The sequence below is a fragment of the Phascolarctos cinereus genome, unplaced genomic scaffold, assembly GCF_003287225.1.
Source record: "Phascolarctos cinereus isolate Bilbo 61053 unplaced genomic scaffold, phaCin_HiC Scaffold_4;HRSCAF=312, whole genome shotgun sequence".
Lineage (NCBI taxonomy): Eukaryota > Metazoa > Chordata > Mammalia > Diprotodontia > Phascolarctidae > Phascolarctos > Phascolarctos cinereus.
The window spans coordinates 684450571-684468610 of record NW_027555847.1 but is presented as its reverse complement, the minus strand read 5'-3'; the positions used below and the strand labels follow the sequence as shown (position 1 = coordinate 684468610).

Below are 18040 nucleotides of genomic sequence, written 5' to 3'. Positions count from 1 at the left end.
GGGTCTTAAATCCCAACAGAGGAATATGGGATTGTCCTGGACAGTAGGGAGCATGGGAGCTTCTTGAGCAAGGGAATGACATAGAAACCATTTGAGGGAGCTGGGTTTGGCCACCATGTGCAAGATGTGGGTTGGATTTGGCTTCTTCCTCTCCTTCCCTTTTAAGCTCACCAGTCCCACATCCAAAGACAACTGAAATTTAGTCGGAAACAGTGGTAATCAGATTAGTAGAAAGCAGAAGAATGCAAGGGAAGGAACCAATTCATTGGGGGAGGGGGAATGATGAGTTCATTGGAGGGGCTGGTGGGAGATAAGGTGCAAATGTCCAGCAGGTAGCTGGATGTTGGGGACTGCAGCTTTCTGGGAGGAGGGGGCCTTAGGGCAGGGGGATGTCAATATGAGAGTCATTTGCTTAGAAATTAGGATCGAATCCAAAAGTGTGGGTGGTGAGAGGATGAAGGGAAGAGAAAAGAAAAGAATCTCAGTCAGGACTGAGCCTTGGGAAACGCCAAGGAAGGGGGACAGAGAGGAGGAATCTGGGAAAGAGATCAAGGAAGAGCCACAGGAGAAAGCCAGAGCCTGGAAGCCACGGGAAGAGTATCCAGAAAGAGGGAATAGCGGACAGTTATTGCAAGCTACAAAGGAAGTCCAAGGATTAGGTCTTGGGAGGCAGCTGAGGTTCAGAAAGACCTGAGGTCAGATCCATCCTCAGACACTGAGAAGGCCACCTCTCTGCATCCCTATTCCTCGTTGATCAGATGAGGGGGTCGGACAAGAGCCTTGTAGCTCTCCCTCTGTGTTCCTGGGATTGTACCCCTAAGGGACGCTATTTCCATACCTATCAAATGAGGGGCTGGATTTTGTGGCCTCTGGGGTACCTTCCAGCACTAAATCAGTAAGCCAGTATATTTTGCACCCCCTCCACCACCCGCAGTAGTGATCTTGAAAAGATGGTTCATGCTGAGGAGTGAGATCTCAAGGGGTTGAGAGGAGAAAGCAGATGGAAAGGCTTGGTGCCACTGGGTGACCCAGAAGCTTGGGAAGGAGCCCCCAAGAGACCAGTAAAGCCTTGAGGAGCCAGGCTGGGGCTGGGCAGCAGAAATCTGTCATGGGCACAGGGAGAGGCCAAAGGGGTCTGGACAAGGGTGAGCACAGACTAAGAAGGATGGGTTGGTCCATGTCGCTCCCCTTCGCGCAGCCCAGCTGGCCGTGGCGCTGTTGCTCACACACTGCATCCCATGTCCCAGGCCTTTCCCCGAGAGGGTCTGGGGTCCACTCAGAACCCCTAATCCGTGTCACAGCTCCACTCTGAGGCCACTTCCTTACGAGTAAAGCCGCCCTCATCATCCAAGCCTCTGGCTACTAGGGACCCCCACCCCGCCTCTGAATGCAAGTGGCTGCTTCCTCTGGTAGAGTGGGGGTCTTTGAGTGCATTTGGACTCAGGAGCCTGAGTGGGAAAGCCCATCTCTGCCAGTTATTGCCTGTGTGACCTTGGGCAGGTCATTAAACACCATCAGTGAAACAAAGGGGTTGGGCTAGCTTTATTCCCAGGCTGCTCCTAGCCCTCCATCTGTGGCCCTGTGTTATAATCCATCACTGTTTAAGAACAGGAAGGCACTGCCACAGTCAAGTCTCCTCTGAGCGTGCTAGCTGGCGGCGCCCCCTCCCTGCCCAGAACTGGCCGGCGGGCCACTTTCACCCCTTTCCCCTTAACATTAGGCGGTCAGACCTCACTGGGCCAGGCCAGGGCTGGGAACCAGGGAAGGAAGCAAAGGGGCCTCAGAGTTGCCGGGCTAGACTGGCAAAGTCCCCGGATGAGAAGCTCAGGCGCTTGACTCATAAGGGAGTTCCTCGGGCCCCATTCAGTCTTCCTTTACGTACCCTCCTAATAAGCTTGTTCTTAGGGGTTGTTTAGGGGGAGCCATATCTCAAAACAACTTTGAGAGAAATAGGGAAGAGACAGAAATTACTTAAAAGCAGGTGCAAGGTCCCAAGAGCCCAGCTGTGGGGGCCTCCCCATGCCCTTCAGGGCCTAGCCAATAGGCTACCCTGCCCCTGCTCCTGCTCCTCACACCTCCCCCAGCAGGCTTTTTCTGTGTCCCTGGGACTCCAGGGCTAAGGGCCTCCACACCCTTAGGGCTTGGATGTGATGTCCCTGGGGTTTAGGGTCCCCTTTGACCTCCTCACGAGGCTGGGATCCAGGTCCCTGTAGCCTCCACTGTGAGGCCGGGCCACAGTGAGACAGTGGCTCACCCTCTTGTCTCCCTTCCAGGTTTCTCGCTGAGTGAGAAGCCCGAGACAAAGGCTCCTGTTGGGCCTAAGGTCTCGGGGCTGGAGCGAAGCCGGGAGCTGAGCACCGACACCCCGTTTCTGCCTCCTGTGCCCAGTCCCCCGGCCCCCACGGTCACCACAGTTCCTATAGGCGCCCCCTCCAGCACCCGAGCCAGCCCCTTGGTGAAGAAGGAGGCCCCGCCCCCACCCCGCCTCACTCCACAGCCTCAGCAAGTGCAGCCTGCACCCCCGCAGCCCCGGGCCCCACCCCCAGCACACGTGGGGCCCCCCCTGGGCACCTACCCCAGCCATCCCCCTGCCACACACAACGGCCTGCACAGCCTCAGGTAAGGTTGGCACTTGCATCTGGGGAGGGAGGTCGGGGTGGGGGGACTGCCCCCATGGGGAGAGCAGACCTGGGACAGATAGGCATGGGGGCTGGTTCAGGCCCCGCGGGGTGGTATCAGCCCCATTGAGGTCGAGTTAACTAACTTGTCTTTCCTTTGTCTCCGTGGCCTCCTCCCACTTCCTCCTGTTACTTCTTGCTCGACTCTGGCATCTCTGTCTCTTTCCTTCCCCCATCCCTCCTGTTCTCTCTCTCTTCTCTGTCCACTGTTCTCCACTTCTTCCTCTGTCCTCATCTCTGCCTGTGTCTGTGCCCCATCTCCCCACCCTCCTTCGTTTCTCTTTGACTCCTGACCTTTCTTCTCTCTCCCTGTATCCCCTTTCTCTCCTCCTATCCCCTGTCTCCCATCCTTCTTCCTCTCCCTTTGACCCCGACCCTTCTCCTCTCTCCCTCTATCCCTTGTCTTTCCCTCTATCCCTTGTCTTTCCCTCTATTCCCCATCTTTCTCTCTGTCCCCCATCTCTTTCTATCTCCCATCTCCTCCTCTGTCCCCTATCTCCCCATCCTTCCTCCTCTCCCTTTGACCCCTGATCCTTCTGTCTCCCCATGTCCCTCTCTATCCACCCTATCCCCCGTCTGTCTCTCTGTCCACCATCTCCCTCTATCCCCCTTCTCTCCTTCTCTGTCCCCCATCTCCCCTTCCTTCTTCCTCTCCCTTTGACCCCTGATCCTTCTCCTCTCTCTACCTCCTCCCCTCCCGTCCCCCAGCAGGAGCAGCAGCGCCAGCAGTGCAGCCAGCCTCGGCCTCCCCAAGCACGTGGCACTGTCCCCCCACGGGCCAGGCCCGGCCCTGCCTCTGTCCATCTCCAACCTTGCTACCTCGCACTTTGCGCTCCGTTCCCAAGCCCAGCATCAGCACCACGCGGCGGCCATGTTTGCTGCCCCCCCCCACGCTGCCCCCTCCCCCATCGCTCCCTACCAACAGCCTGGTTATCCCTGGACACCCAGCCGGTATGTCCCCAGGGCAGTCCCACTGCAAAGATGGGTATATCGAGGGCTGACAGGAAATGTGATTGTCCCTAAAGTTGACAAGAGTTTGGGAAAGGAGAAATGAATGACTCCCAAGGGGAAGGGGGGAGTATCATTATGCGTAGAATAAAAGCTCAGGCTGGCCAATCCTCCATGGATGGTTTCACTGGCCATGGGCCATAGCTGGCTGGACTTGGGTTGGGTCAGAGACTGGGAAGCGATCAGGAGCCTAGTTTTTAGGGCTGGAAAGTACCTTAAACATCATCTCGTCTGACCCCCTCATTTTAGAGATAAGGAAATTAAGGTCCGGGGTAGGATCACACAGATAGTGTCAGGGTCAGAACTGAAACCTACATCCTCTGACTCTAAATCCCTCAGTATTTCTGCCCCAGGACCCCCACTTTCCCCATATGGCCCAACTACTTCATTCCCAAGATTGAAAACACACACACACACACAGTCAGAGGACCTTCCCTTCTGCCTGACCCTCAGCAGCCCCTAAGAAGGAGAGGGTCTGAGAAGGACACTGATCCCACCAGCCAGGGACCTGTCTCACACTGGATGAGTCCTATGCCTGAGGCTACTGTATCTTCATTGCCTGAGAGGACAGGGTTAAGGGGGAGCCCATTTCCCAGGGAAAGGTGTCAGAGGGAGCTTTCTTCCCTAGTGCTAATGTTTCTTGGGAGGAGTCTCTGCCCTGGTTTGGAGAATGAGCTAGTACTTGTTTTATCAGCTTAGGGGCATACTGGGGGCAGGAGGGTTGTTTTTACCCAGATGAGAGTTCTTGAGAGAAGTTTGAGTCCTTTCCCTAGGCAGGGCTGAAGGGTTGCCCGTCCTCAGAGTTGTAGGTCACAAAGATCCTATCCTCTGAGTAGAGAGCCTTAGGGAAGGCTTTTCCCCAGATGGGAGTGTCAGAGGGAAGCCTAGTTTTTTGGGACAGAGAGAGTTGTCCCCAGAAGCCTCTTCTGAAGGAAGAAGGATCCCAAAAGAGCCAGCTGAGAAGCAGGGAAGAGGGACTTGTTGGGGAACCTCTTCTTGGGCAGCCTTTTTTCCAATGAGAGGGAGCTTTCAAAGTTAAAAGACATGGGGGATCCCAGTGGGATTCTTCCAATTACAGGGGGCTCTCAAGAGAAACCTGTTTTCCTGGGTCAGAAATGTCAGGGAGAGCGGTTAACCACCTAGGAGGGGTGAAACGAAAGGGGGAACAGGGGGGAGAAGCTAAAACCTAAGTCCCTGCCGAACATGTCAGTACAAACACATGTATGCCAGGTGTTGGAAGGGGCTCTTGTTCCTACGGGGAAGGGCAGGATGTCAGGGAGAGCCCGTCCCCTGCAGGTGGGGGAATTTCTGTGGCAGTGCATCACTCCCTGGGTGAAAAATGTCGATGGAAGCTCATTCCTTGGGGTAGAGGGTCTCCAAGCCTTCCCTGGGCAGAGTCGGGGACACGCGGGAGGGCCTGGCTCGTGGCTCAGGGCAGGATGTCAGGGGGGAGCCGTTTCCTAATAGAGGGGTGGTCGGGGAGCCCTCTCCCTCGAAGGGCAGGCGGAGGGCTGTTTGGGGAGGCCCCTTTCCTGGGTGGAGCCCTCTGTGTGGGCAGGGATGGGGGGCGGGCGGTCACAGGGAGGGGGTGGGATGTCCGGGGGAAGACAGCCCTTGTTTTCTGCTGGGATGACTCATGGTGTTCTCTCTTGTCTTTAGATACCAGCCTGTTGATTTCATTCAACCAACCAATCATGTATTGCCAGCCTCATTCGGGGATTCTGATTGGTACTTTGTCACAGGCATCCCTCTTACCTTCACCCTTGAGTCCTCACGTAGAAAACACCCACAGCATTGCCTGCCGAAACAGGGAGTGCCAGGTGAATATCTGCCCCCCTCCCGCCCGCCGGGACTCACGGCCGACGCCTCTGTGTCTCTCTCTCTTTTTCTCTTCTAGATCACGAGCTGCTCAGGAAAGAGCTGAACACGCGTTTTCTGGTCCAGAGCTCGGAGCGGCCCGGGGCCTCAGGGGGCCCGGGCTCGCCACTGCGGGCGGAGTTCCATCAGCACCAACACACACACCAGCACATACACCAATACACATTCGCCCCCTTCCCTCCCGGCCCGGCCTCGACGCCGCCGCTCCTATCGCCCTCCGCACCCGCCCCCGCCCCGGTGCGTAGCGCCAGTACCCCCTGAGTGCCGGGGGAGAGCGAAGGAAGGGAGGGCGGGCCGGAGCCAGGAGGGAGTAGGGGGGAGCCGGCCAGCCGGCCCAAGAGCCGGGCTCCGAGGGACCCAGGCACACACACACACACACACACACACACACACACACACACGGACGCCCGTGGGGCCGGGCAAGGGCATTTCTCTTTCTCGGTGTCCGGTGGGACCACCCACCCTAAGCCCCTCATCCTTCCTTCCATCCTCCCTGCCCGGCATGGCCTGTTTCCTGCTGCTCTGCTCACACACCTTTGCTTGCAGCCTGGTCCAGCGAGCGGTCACAGACGTACACGCTCACACACATACACAGACACACGTGTGCTTTTTGGGTGGGGCCTTGGGTTTCAGCCTCTTCTCTTTTTTTCCCTTCGGTTTTCCTTCTCAGAGGCAGCTGGTGGTGGGAGGTCCCTGGCCACCGCCAGACTCTCAGACTCGGAGGGTCTCTCTGTATGCTAGTGGCACCAGGGGGCTGCTTTCTGCTGCTGCCCTGTGTCCTTGGAAGCTCGGGCCCTAGTTCTGTGTGCACTCCATGTCTTCTGTCAGTGTGTTGCTCAGACCCGGTCCTCGTGGCTGTCTCTCCTTTTCTCCATCAGTGTGTCCCTCCAAGGGCTGTTGGGAAGGTGATTCTGAGGCTCAGGCATTTCCTTCCTGTGCCTGTGGCCTGATTAACGTTATTTCACCCTGTCTGCAGGGCCAGTGGACTTGACTCCACAGCACATCTTTCCATCTGTGTCTTTCGAACGCCATTCCTTCCTTTTTCCTTTGTCCGTGACCCAAGGTTATGGTTCCCAGTCCCTTGTTCATGACTTAATAACATTGTTCTCATACACACAAATGTACACGTGTCCTTGACTTGGACATACGGTTCCCTAGGCTGTCGTCAGACGTCCTTAGATGATGTGGTCCTCGTGACCCCGTGTCCCGAGGACATGCCTTCTAGCTCCTGCGCCCTCATGAATGACTATTCCTTGGGCCCTGCGTGTGGTATGGGGGGGGTCAAAGCACTTGGGATCAGCACCAGGATTCAAATTCTGGCCCTGTTCTTCTCTCCCACATGACCATAAAGCAAGTCACTTCACCTTTGAGCCTTGGTTTCCTCCTCTGTAAAATGGAGGGCGTTGGACTAGATGAACTCTAAGGTCCTTTCCAGCTCTCAAATCTATGATCTTAGCACTAAAAGGGGGGGGAGGGGGTCACTCTTCCTACCCTCGTTTCTAAGTGGGTTTTATTGTTTAACTATCTCTGCACACGCACGCACACATACACACACACACACACACACACACACACACACAAAATGTTCTAGTAGTCCAGATGTTTTAACCCTATGTAAATGTTCCAAAGTAACCCAAAATATAGCACCCCATGGGCTTATAATCTGGATCTTATCCATGGTTCTTGTCCAGTGGGGGCCCTCCCCAGGGGGCAGCCCTAGCACCATGGATTAGCAGGGGAGGAGGGACCAGAGAATTGCTTTCCTATTTTGAACTGGGTCCTGTGGGGGTTAATGTCCACTGTTGGCCTGGTGGTGGTTCTGTGACCTTTGTATCCCAGAACAGAACCACTTAAAGCTATGGGGGTGGCTTGGGCCCCAGTGTCTGGCATGGGTCCGTCCTGGGAGATGGGGAGGCAGGGCACAGAGTGAGCACCCAGAGAATGGCTTAGCCAGAGGGCCCCGCCTTCTCTGGGGACATCAGGCTTGTAGCCCCCCTTGCTTGCTCACTGGTAGCGTATCAGAGTTGGGAATGAGCGGATTGAGGGGGATATATGTGCTGGGGGAGGGGCCTCACACTTCCTTTCTTTTTCCTTCTAGTTTGACAAATACGCGCCCAAGCTGGACAGTCCCTACTTCCGACATTCCAACGTGAGTGTGAGTGTCCATCGGCCTCCAGAGCCCTCTGTGTCCAGCGTGTCTGCAGCCCCTGCCCAGTCTTCTGCGTTTATTCCTTGACCACTCTGTGTCCATAGACTTGGCCCAGTGTGTCCGTCTTCTTTGTCCTGTCTTGTGTGCCTGCCACCTTTGCCCCTTGCCCTCTGTGTCTGCCACCTTTGTCCCCCGCCTGGTGTGCCCACCACCTTTACCCCCTGCCCTGTGTGCCCACCACCTTTATTCCTGCCCTGTGTGCCCGCCATCTTTGTCCCGTGTCCTGTGTGTCCGCCACCTTTGCCCCATGTAGCTGTTTTTCCTTTCTCTTGGGGCTATTATATACACTGTTTATACCTTCTTTACTGTCTCAGCTTCAGTGGGCTAAGAAAGACTTTTCCAGTGAAGACAGACCTCCCCCATACCCCACACCCCACACGTAACCCACAGAGTTGCCTGGCCCCACAGCGCCACACTCTAGGCCACATCCACCCTTTGCACAAGGGCAGGTTTTTGTAGACTCTTTTGCAAGGACCTGTGGCTCTGTGGGGACTCACCAAGCGGAAGGTGCTTCCCAGGCCAGGCAGGGTAAAGAACCCAAGCTTTGCAGCCCGGCAGGGGTTAGGCATGAGAGCAGGAATACCAGTGTCCGACTCTGCCTTTAGCTGCTGGGAGAAGCTCAGACACTTCCATCTCCCCAGGTCAATGGGTCTGGCATATCCAGGGCCCACAGGCATCTGCGACAGGGTCCCACCAGACCGCTGCTGCCATGCGGGCGGCAAAATTAGGAGGTGCTGGTGGCATTCTTGGTCACTGATGGAGAGGTGTTGCAGTGTGTGTTTGTGTGTGGTGTGTGCACGTTCAAATGTGTATGTGTGTGTGCGCGCTGCCACACGTATATGTGTGTGGTGTGCATGCACGTGCACATGTATGTGTGTGGCGTGTGCGCAGCATCAGGAAGCAACCGTGCTGGTCCAAGGTGGGTCTGAGCAGGCTCCAATGCCTGGGGCATGTGATGCTCAGACCTCCTAGGAAGAATGGGAGCAGCTACAGGCCTTCCACCTGCTGTCCTTTTTTCTTCAGCCAGTTTAGGAAAGGGAAGGGAGTAAGCATTTTTTCATATAGCACCTACTGTGTGCCAGGATTGTGCTAAGCACTTCACAGACATCTCATTTGGTATTATGTTATGATCCCCATTTTATGGTTGGGGAAACTGAGGCAGATAGCAGTGACTTGCCCAGGGTCCCACCACTAGGGAAGTGTCTGAGATCAGATTTGAACGCAGGTCTCCCTGACTCCAGGCCCAGCGCTGTGGGCACTATGGCGCCCCAGTCGTCTCTCTAGGGACCTTGGAGGGGTGGGCCCGACAGCTAGGTTTGCTTTTTTTCCCCTGGAGGCACAGCCTGGGGGTTTCTGGCCTGGCCACCGGGCCTGTTCCCCCTGTTCCCCTGCTTCTGTCCTCCTGGCATTCTTGTCTAACTGTGACCTAAACCGGACTTCTCTTCTCTTCTTGTCTTTACAGTTCTTTCCATCCTACCCTCCTGCCATGCCCGGAATGGCCCCCTTGCTTGCCCACTCAGGCCCTTTTGGGTCCCTACAGGGAGCCTTCCAGCCCAAGGTACCAGCTGCCATGGGGGTGGGAGAGAGGGAGGGCAGGGGCATGTCCCGGGTGCCTGTGCCCATGCCCACGGGGGCTGCATGCAATCCTCCTGGACTGGACACCCCCTCTGGGCCAGCTCTCTAGTCCCGTTCCTCCTGGCCTCCTTGAGGGCCGCGGTCTCTGAGGTACACGTCACCCACTCTGCTGTGATCCCAAGGATCGTAGGCTGGTCTAGAACTGGGCATCCAGGGGGGATGGCTCTGCTGTGAATGATTCTGAACCACCGTCGGAAAGAGAGTTTCCAGGAAATGAGTCCTCACCACCTGTGACCCTCGGGGAGAAGGCAGAAACTTGTAGACCAGTGTTTGTTGTGGCGCATACGGACTTCTCGCCTGCGGCCGGGCAAGGCCCACCATCTTCAGGCGCTGCGAGGCTCCTTAGCTGTGGGCCGGCACCGTGGCCACAAAGGCTTTTTCAGGGGCCCTTTGTGTGCAGAAGGTGCAGAAGGCTGGATTGGATGGATGGCCCCAGTGTAAATAGAGATAAGTGTCCAAGAAGCTTCCCCGATTGTTCCAAGTCTGCAGAGCGAGCTTTTTTTTTTTTCATCACAGCAGACAAAGCAGAAGAGGAGGGAGCCTCTGCCCTCACCTAGAGGTCATCCCTCTAGGTGAACCCCCACCCCAAGACGACACCTCTCTGGCATCATTTGAAAGGCTTAGACTAAGGGCATCCCATTTTCAATCCCATTGGTATAGCCATAGAGGGTGATAGAGCCCAAATCTGAAACTGTGAGTCATGTTTCTTTCCCCCCACCTACCCCAAACCCAGCTCTGCAGTGGTCACGATGGTCCAGCAGGCACCAAGCCCTCAGTCATGAAGAAGAAGATTACAGTCGTATTTCTGCCTTTACTAGAAAATAATCTGAGCAGCCAGAAGGCCCCAGGCTGTTTTCAGAACCTTCACCCATCCTTCTTCAGAATATCCAAAGCCTTTGTTGTCCCTGGTACGTCTCAGTATCTTCCCCCGGCCTTCCCTGGACAGGTGGGCGTAGAGTGTGATGGACACAGAAGCAGTGTGAACAGGATTTAGGCTGGTCATGCCCCACCTAGAGAGAGCGTGGGCAGAGTGAGTCGAGGTTATAATGCCAGCTGACTCTGGAAAGCAGAATCTTGGTCCTCACCTGGGGAGCCACACCGCCATGATTCAGTTTCCCTGTCTTTCAAATGGACAGCAACCTGTATTTACCTGAGGCCAAAGGTGCCTTCCAAACTCAGTAGAGGCTGTCGCACATCACTTTTTTCCACTGTATTACAAAATGAGACGGGGCAGAGATTGTCACGTCCATTTTATACGCTGGGGAAACTGAGGCCATCCAGGACCAGGATGTAGCGCGTGAAGTATGAGAAGAACCCCGGCCACTTTGCTTCTGGTTTCTCTTATGGAGAGTTTCTCTGCGCGAGAAGGTCAGAGGCAAAGAGTCACTCGGCGCTATTTGAAGACTGGCTTCTTCATCCAGATCTTGTCCGGGCCCTTGGGGCCTTGTCTGGGTCAGAGTCTCAGCCAAGTTCTTCTGTGTTGTTCCAGCGGCCTTAGAAGCACTCCTGAGTCAGACCAAGTCTCCAGCTCAGCGTGATTTATGGGGCCTGAGCACCATTTGGGGCAGCCGTAGTCCAACTCCCTTTGGTGCTGTCTCAGGGAGGCAGGAGGAGAAGTGGGCCTGGAATGTCTCCCCGAGGGCAGATGGAGCCAAAACCCTGTTGGACCAAATTCACATCTAAACAAACTTGGAAATGGAATTGGTACACCAGAGTCAGAGGCAATGTCCCCATCAGGGATGTGGTATCCGCCCTCTTCAACCCACGGCCATAAAGGTCCCAGGATCCCCTTGTGAAGCCTTGTCAAATATCGGACCCCACAGTGGCACTGGAAACAGCCAGAGACATTGAAGCATCTCTCTCCTTCTGGACAGTCATCTGAGACTTGGAAATCACAGAACCTCAAGATCTGGAAGGGAGGGTAAAGGGCCAGATAGCCCCACCGTCCCCTGAGCAAGCTGCCCCTGTAGAGCCTTCTAGACCGGTGGTCATCTAGCCTTTGCTGAAAGATGTCCAGATATGGAAATTCATCCCATCCCAGTGCTAGCCCCTCTCTTCCTTCCTGACTTGCCTTTGGAGATGCCTGAGCTCTCTCCTCACAAAGGACATGGGTTTCCAGCACCTAACACAATCCCTGGCACACAGTAAATGCCTTTTCACTGATGGTTTCATCCTTGGGGGATATGGTTGGGTAGAGCCAGTACTGGCTAAGGTCCTCATCCTCTCTCCCCTTGCTTAAGGCCCAGGGTCACTGTGACTCCTCTCTTTGGTCCAGCATGGACTTGTAACACTGTCTGATTTTAAAAACTTTTGCAAGAAAGGTGCTGGGTGTGTGTGTGTGTGTGTGTGTGTGTGCACTTGCATATGGGTGCATAGGATCATAGACTACAAGCTATAAGGGGACCTTGGGGGTGATGTAGGCCAACAACTTCATTTTCCAGATAAGGAAACTGAGGCTCGCATATTGAGTGATGATTCCAGGTCACACAGGTACAGAGGCCAAGCTGAGACTCAGACCCAGGTCTTGAGGCTCTGAATCCAGTATTTTCCTCCACACCCCACTGGGTTCATGGGCCTCTAGAGAGAACTTTGGGAAACATGAGAAGTACCAGCTTGAAAGGGTGGCTGGTGTGAAAGGCAGGAGTGGTGAAGAGGAGGCTGGGGACAAACCTTGCGGCAGCGTTCTCAAGGGAGGCCTTGGGCTTCTGCCCACATCCCTGATTGGCTCATAGCTTTCAGAGCCGTCTTTGATTATTTATTAAGTGGCTGCTGTATATGTGCCAAGCGATGTGCTAATTTCTGAAAGATAGACAAGGCTGAAATGGCCCCTGCCCTCCAGAAGCTTACCTTGTAGCAGAGGAGACAGCATTGCACAGGTGAGGATGTAACCGCATCTGATTTTTAAAACTTTTGCAAGATAGGAGCTGGCCCAAATGTACAGTGTAGAGAGGGTTTCCCTTTGACTAGCTTGCTCCTACCTTACCGCCTCTCCTTTCTCTCTCAATCCCAGACGTCAAACCCCATCGACGTAGCGAGTCGGCCAAGCACTGTCCACCATGCCCTTCTACAGAAAACCCCAGGGGTAGGTACCTGGGTCTCTTTCTTTTCTGTCGTCTTGGTACATGCCCAAAGGAAGCCCTGTGTTGGCTAGCTTGGGAAGTTTCCTCTTCAAGGGAGTAGCCAGCCCCTTTCCCCCAGGTCCAGGACGTATTCTCCCACCTCCTGCCCACTTGGAGCTTGTTGCATTGAGACCATCTGTCTCATGTTATATGAAGTGTCGTGGAGGGTGGTGAGGGAAGCAGGGGCACCTGTGGAGTCTCCTGGCTTCAGGCTTCACTGTGTCACCCCCAGGGTGGGTCCCAGGGCACCAGGCCCCCAGGCTTTCTGGTCCTCTCCCACCTTCTCTGCCCGTGCGTCCCACCGTCCAAGGGGTCTGGCGATAATAATAATAATCCTATTACATTCTCTGTTGGTCACAGGTGTCTGACCCCTACAGGACACAGGTCAGGGTAAGTAAGAGTGTGTGTGTGTGTGTAAATTCAGGGGACCTTTAGTCATAGGAAAGACTTAGTCCCCCAGCAGATCCTTAGTGGAGGGAGGAGTAGAGATCCAGGGGAACCTCGGTAGCATGGGACTGGATCCCTTTAATAGGTAGGCCTGGGTCTCTAGGACTGTTTCTGGATGCAGCTGCTTCCCCCAGATCCCCATCCAGTCATTTCCCCAGAAATCCAAGCCAAACCTCAGGGAAGGAGGGAGGGGAAGGGACAAGACCAGGAATCCCACCGAGCTAGTGTCTCTAGTCAAAAGGTTTTGTTTCTCCCATTGCAGAAACCAGGAAAGTGGTGCGCCGTGCATGTCCAAATTGCCTGGCAAATCTACCACCATCAGCAGAAGATCAAGGTGAGGCCCCTCCAAAAGAATCCTCCTAGCCAGGCTCAGACTCGTCAGAGGGTTCTGACCTACCATGTGGGGTCACCAAAACTCCCGTCAGGGACTGAATGTCTAATACGGTCTGTTGCTCCCAACTGAGGTTTGTGTGGGTGGGTGAATGTGGATATATGAGAGGTGGGGGGTGGGGAGGGAAGAAGCAAGAACAAGCCTCTATTGAGCATCTACAGTATACAGACCTCCTTAGAAGATTGCCCTTAAGGAGCACACACTCTAGTTGGGGAGGACCAGAATGTATCAGCACAGTGTGTAAGTCACTCTCTTCAATCAGCCTGGGAAGAACCATCCCACGCCATCCAAATAAAGCCCACAGATGTGCATATACATGAGCATGAGAGCCCAGGGAGAGGTGGTTGCAGGCAGGTGTTGTCAGGGAAGAAGGCTTGGCACAGGGAGGGAGTTCCAGAGGTGGAGGAAGTGAGGCATTGCTGGGAGTGCTTGACCAGTGATGGGAAATCATGGGGCTTATTTGGAAAGAGATCAGGATTAGGACTTGGGGGGCCCCGAGGTTCAAAGTTCAGCTCTGCTCCCTGAGAACCTCTGTGAACCCTGATCAGGTCTCTTCCTCCCCACAAAGCCTCAGTTTCTTCCTCTGTAAAATAAGGGGCTTGGTTTAGTCATCACTGTGGTCCCTTCCAGCTTTAAATCAGTGATGCTCTGAAGGGATGAGTGGAAATGGCCCTAACAGAATAGAGAACCAGTGGGAGGTTGGGGTCAGATTAAGAAGAACTCTGAATGCCAAGAAAAGAAAACTGGGGTTTGTTTTACAGTCCCTGGGGACCTGGTGAAACCTCTTTTGGAGTAGGGGGATGTCATTAAACAGCACTGTTTCATGAGATGTTTCCTCAGGCAGCCCGTGGGTGGGATGAATGGATGGAAAAGGGGAGAGAGTAGAGGCAGGGAGGCCAGTTAGGTGACCGCCCTCAGTAGGTCGAGTGAGGAGGAACAGAGTCATAGTGGGAGTGCAAAGGAAGGGACCAGTGGGTCAGAAGGCAGTCGACAGGACTTTGGTGACCTATTGGTGGTGAGGAGGACCAAGATGGCCTTGAGGTTTTAGAGGCCTCCCTAGACCATTCCCACCTGCCTCGAACCGGATCTCCCATAGACATCTCAAACACGATACGTCCAGTGTGGCACCATTAGTAGAAATCCACATGGCCCAGCTTTAGAAATGTGAGATTTCAGGAGATGTCAGTCACTTCACAAACATTCTAAAGCTAAAGGCTTACCATGCACTAGGCATTGTCCTCAGCACTGAGAATACAGGAAAAAAAGGCAAGACCAGTTTCTGCCCTAAAGGAGCTTACAGTCTAATGGGAGAGAATCATGCAAACCAGTATATGCACGAGATCTGTATGGCGTGGATGATACGGAGCATAGGGACAGCTGGATCTTTGAGGGAAGGTCCGGGGACCCCAGGGAGGGGAGACAGGGCTGTTCATGTGCTGCAGAGATGGAGAAGAAGAGGAGGAAGATGGAAGAAAGACTTCTGAGTGTCTTTATAAGACCATTTATTGCCGGCATTGGAGAAAGCAGCTCATTAGAGCGATAAGGAGAGATTTTAGGTATTAAAAGACCGAGGACACAGAGGGTAGAGGCAAGGAAGGTAGATGGTTGTTTCAGGAAACATTGCCAAATAGCTAGGTGGTGCAGTGGATAAAGAGGGAGAGGTGGGTGGTGTTAGAGATCTGTTTTCAGGGCAGGGATGGTAACTAAAGCACGATCCTGGAGGAGACAGGATGGGGTGGAGGTCTGAAGGCCACCTGTGGGAAGGTTAACCTTTGAGGAGAGGGAAGCATCCCATCCGTGGGAAAGAAGGGGGGACGGGATGATCTTGGAAACACAATCTGGTACACACTGTTTTCTCATCTCCTCAGAAGCATCCTCCAACACCCCTTTTTCCCCTTCTTTACCTCCTTTGTTAAGAGCAAGGGGGTGGGAGCTTGATAGGGGAGGTTTGGAGCAGCCTCTCCAGAGAGGCTCAAAGGGAAGGGAGAGCAGTAGAGAGGGCCAGGCTGAGAGCAGACATGATGAGGGCTACTTGTAGAGTGGAAAGGACCCTGCATTTCAAGACAAGGGACCTGGGTGGAGACTCCAGTGCAGGAGAGGTTTGGACTGAGCTGGCCTCCAAGGGCCTTTCCGGCTCTAGACTGGGGACTCTTAGGCAGTAGAGAGTACAGCACAAAAGTGGCAGATCCTAGAGGCCAGTGTGGACAGAAAGGGACAGATGGACCAAATGACAGGGAAGGAATGACTGACTCCTTTTGGGAAGGGTTTGGGAAGTGCCATGGGGGAAGAAACACAACTTAGGTCTCTTTCTCTTTGTGCTAATGAGAGAAGGAAGCAGGGCTGGTGATCGGGAAATAAGGCACTACATAGAAAGGTTAGGGTTTGTCTGTTAGGCCAGGCCTCATGGTGGGATATGAATGTGTGGTATGAGGCCAGAGACCCTGAGGCTAGCTAACCTGGGATATGCACACGCGCGTACACATTCTCTCTCTCCCTCTCCCTCTCCCTCTCCCTCTCCTTCTCCCTCTCCCTCTCCCTCTCCCTCTCCCTCTCCCCTCCCTCTCCCTCTCCCCCTCCCTCTCCCTCTCCTCCTCCCTCTCCCTCTCCCTCTCCCTCTCCCTCTCCCCTCTTTTTCCCCTCAACATCCCCAGTACCATCAAGGGCATCTCCATTCTCCAGTCATCCATGCTCTAGCAACCTTAGTATCATCCTTGAATTCTCAGCCTCCCTCCATCTCCTGTCTCTTTGCGGTTCTTCAGACATGACACCCGTTCTCCCCTTTCTGTGCCTACCACACTGGAATTCCCTGAAATCCCACCTTCTATAGGAAGCCTTCTGTGACCTCCCCCCACCAGCTGCTAACACCCTCCCTTTCTGTCTACATGTGGCCTTCCCCATCAGACTCTGTGCTCCTTGGGGACAGGGTCTGGTTTGGCTTTTTCTGTGTGTTCCCAGACACTATGCCTAGCACATGATAGGTACTTAATTAAAATGTTTGTTGACTGACTGACCAAGAGCATCTCCGTCTGGTTACATGACCCTACTGGCCTAGGGGAGCAGAGCAAGGAGCCTGCAGGGCCTTTGCCCAAAGACCATCCCATCCAGTGGCTATCCTCTGTCTTTGCAGCAGATGCACCTGGATCCTCACAAGCTGGAAATTGGTGGCAAACTAGACCTCTTTAGCCGGCCGCCTGCGCCGGGGGTGTTTCCTGGGTTCCATTATCCTCAGGACCTGGCCAGGCCACTTTTCTCAACCACGGGTAAGAGACTCCAGCAGGGGCTCTGTGTGCATGTCTGTCTGTCTGTCTGTCTATCTCTCTGTCTGCTGTTCCTATTGTCTGTATTGTAGCCTAGACCAAGGGAAATCCAGGTTTCCTCTGTTGCTTTTTAACCCAGATGGAGGGCTCAGTACAGCGGGGGTGGGTTCTGCCAGCCAAGAAAGGCCTATGTGTGCTCTCATTCAGCCCCCTCCCTGTTAAAAAGTCTCAGTGGAAAGCTCAGGAAAATTTGTGTCTTTCATGGTTGTTTGGAGTCTGCTACACCACGTAGGAGGGTCAAAATTGGCATACTGGTAATGGAAGGGGCCAGGAGTCAGGCCAGACGAGAACTGCCCCGCTGACCATGGGGGCTGCTTGATGGAAGCATCGGTCACTCCAAGCATGGGCAGTCTTGTCCTTTGGCTATCTCTGTGCCCGTGAGCCTCCTGGATGGGGGCCCTGTGCATTTAGCCTGATTGGATACTGTTAGCTTCAGCACACTGTCAGGGGGTGGGAGGGGGGCCAGACTTGATCCCTTCCCCAAGGGTTTCTCCAGGCCCAGTATGTGTGTAGGAATTGCACAGAGGCACCGGTGGAGGCAGGAGAGAGCGGTGCATCCTTGGGCCAGCCGCCAGAGCCCAGAGGTCAAACGGCGTGGTGCCAGCTGCAGAGCTGGCCAAGGGAGCTGCTGAGATCACTTCATTTCGCTCAGCAGGGGGTCAGCGCTGAAATCCTGAAGCAGCCAAGCCTTTTAGCTGGTGCCTTGCCTGAACAGTCTGGCTGAAGGCAGAGGGGCCAGCAGGGCCAGACTCAAAGGGCAGGAGGGCACCTAGCATGTAAACAGACAGACCGACCTGCAGCCAAGTCACCTCCTAGCCTGAAGCTACAGAGAAACAGGGAGGCTGAGGGGGAGAAGCCAGGGGGAAACTGGAAGGTTGGTCACTGTGCAGACAAGCTGCCCCAGGTCCCAGTTAAAGGGAAAGAAGGCTGGAAGGAGGCCAGGGCTATGGAAATGGTATTCAAGGCTGTGCGACCAGCATGCCAGCAGAGATCGAACAAGGGCAGGGTCCTGTCCCAGGGCTCATAGGCCGCATAGAGGAGAAAGCCAGCACCAGTGAGGACAAGTGACGAAGGGGGGCACATAGAACTGTCCCAGAGTGGAACAGGCTGCTGCTGGTGGACAGTCAGGACTCCCTCACTGGGGTCTTCTCAGGGACGTGATCGAGGGAAGCTGTGACCAGATGCAGGTGAGACGGGAAGCTTTCTGACGTCCCCGCTGTCCAGATGTATAGGTCAGTGGTTCTAGCCAGGGCTCAAGTCTGTGAGCAAAACCTCACTGGGCACAGGTAGCCAGGGATAGAGCCCTAAGCCTGGAGTCAGGCAGGTGTGACCTCAGAGTGACCCTAGACACTTACTAG

At 54.6% G+C, this 18040-nt stretch overlaps 1 protein-coding gene across 1 annotated transcript in view; it reads left to right on the top strand.

Moving 5' to 3' along the window:
* FBRSL1 (fibrosin like 1) overlaps positions 1-18040 on the top strand; it is a 318374-nt gene that overhangs the window by 287533 nt on the left and 12801 nt on the right. Inside the window, 10 exon segments of the mRNA XM_021004315.2 lie at positions 2274-2619; positions 3387-3561; positions 3563-3629; positions 5584-5801; positions 7663-7719; positions 9236-9331; positions 12419-12490; positions 12888-12917; positions 13237-13308; positions 16493-16625. Of these exon segments, the coding sequence (XP_020859974.1) occupies positions 2274-2619; positions 3387-3561; positions 3563-3629; positions 5584-5801; positions 7663-7719; positions 9236-9331; positions 12419-12490; positions 12888-12917; positions 13237-13308; positions 16493-16625 (1266 nt within the window).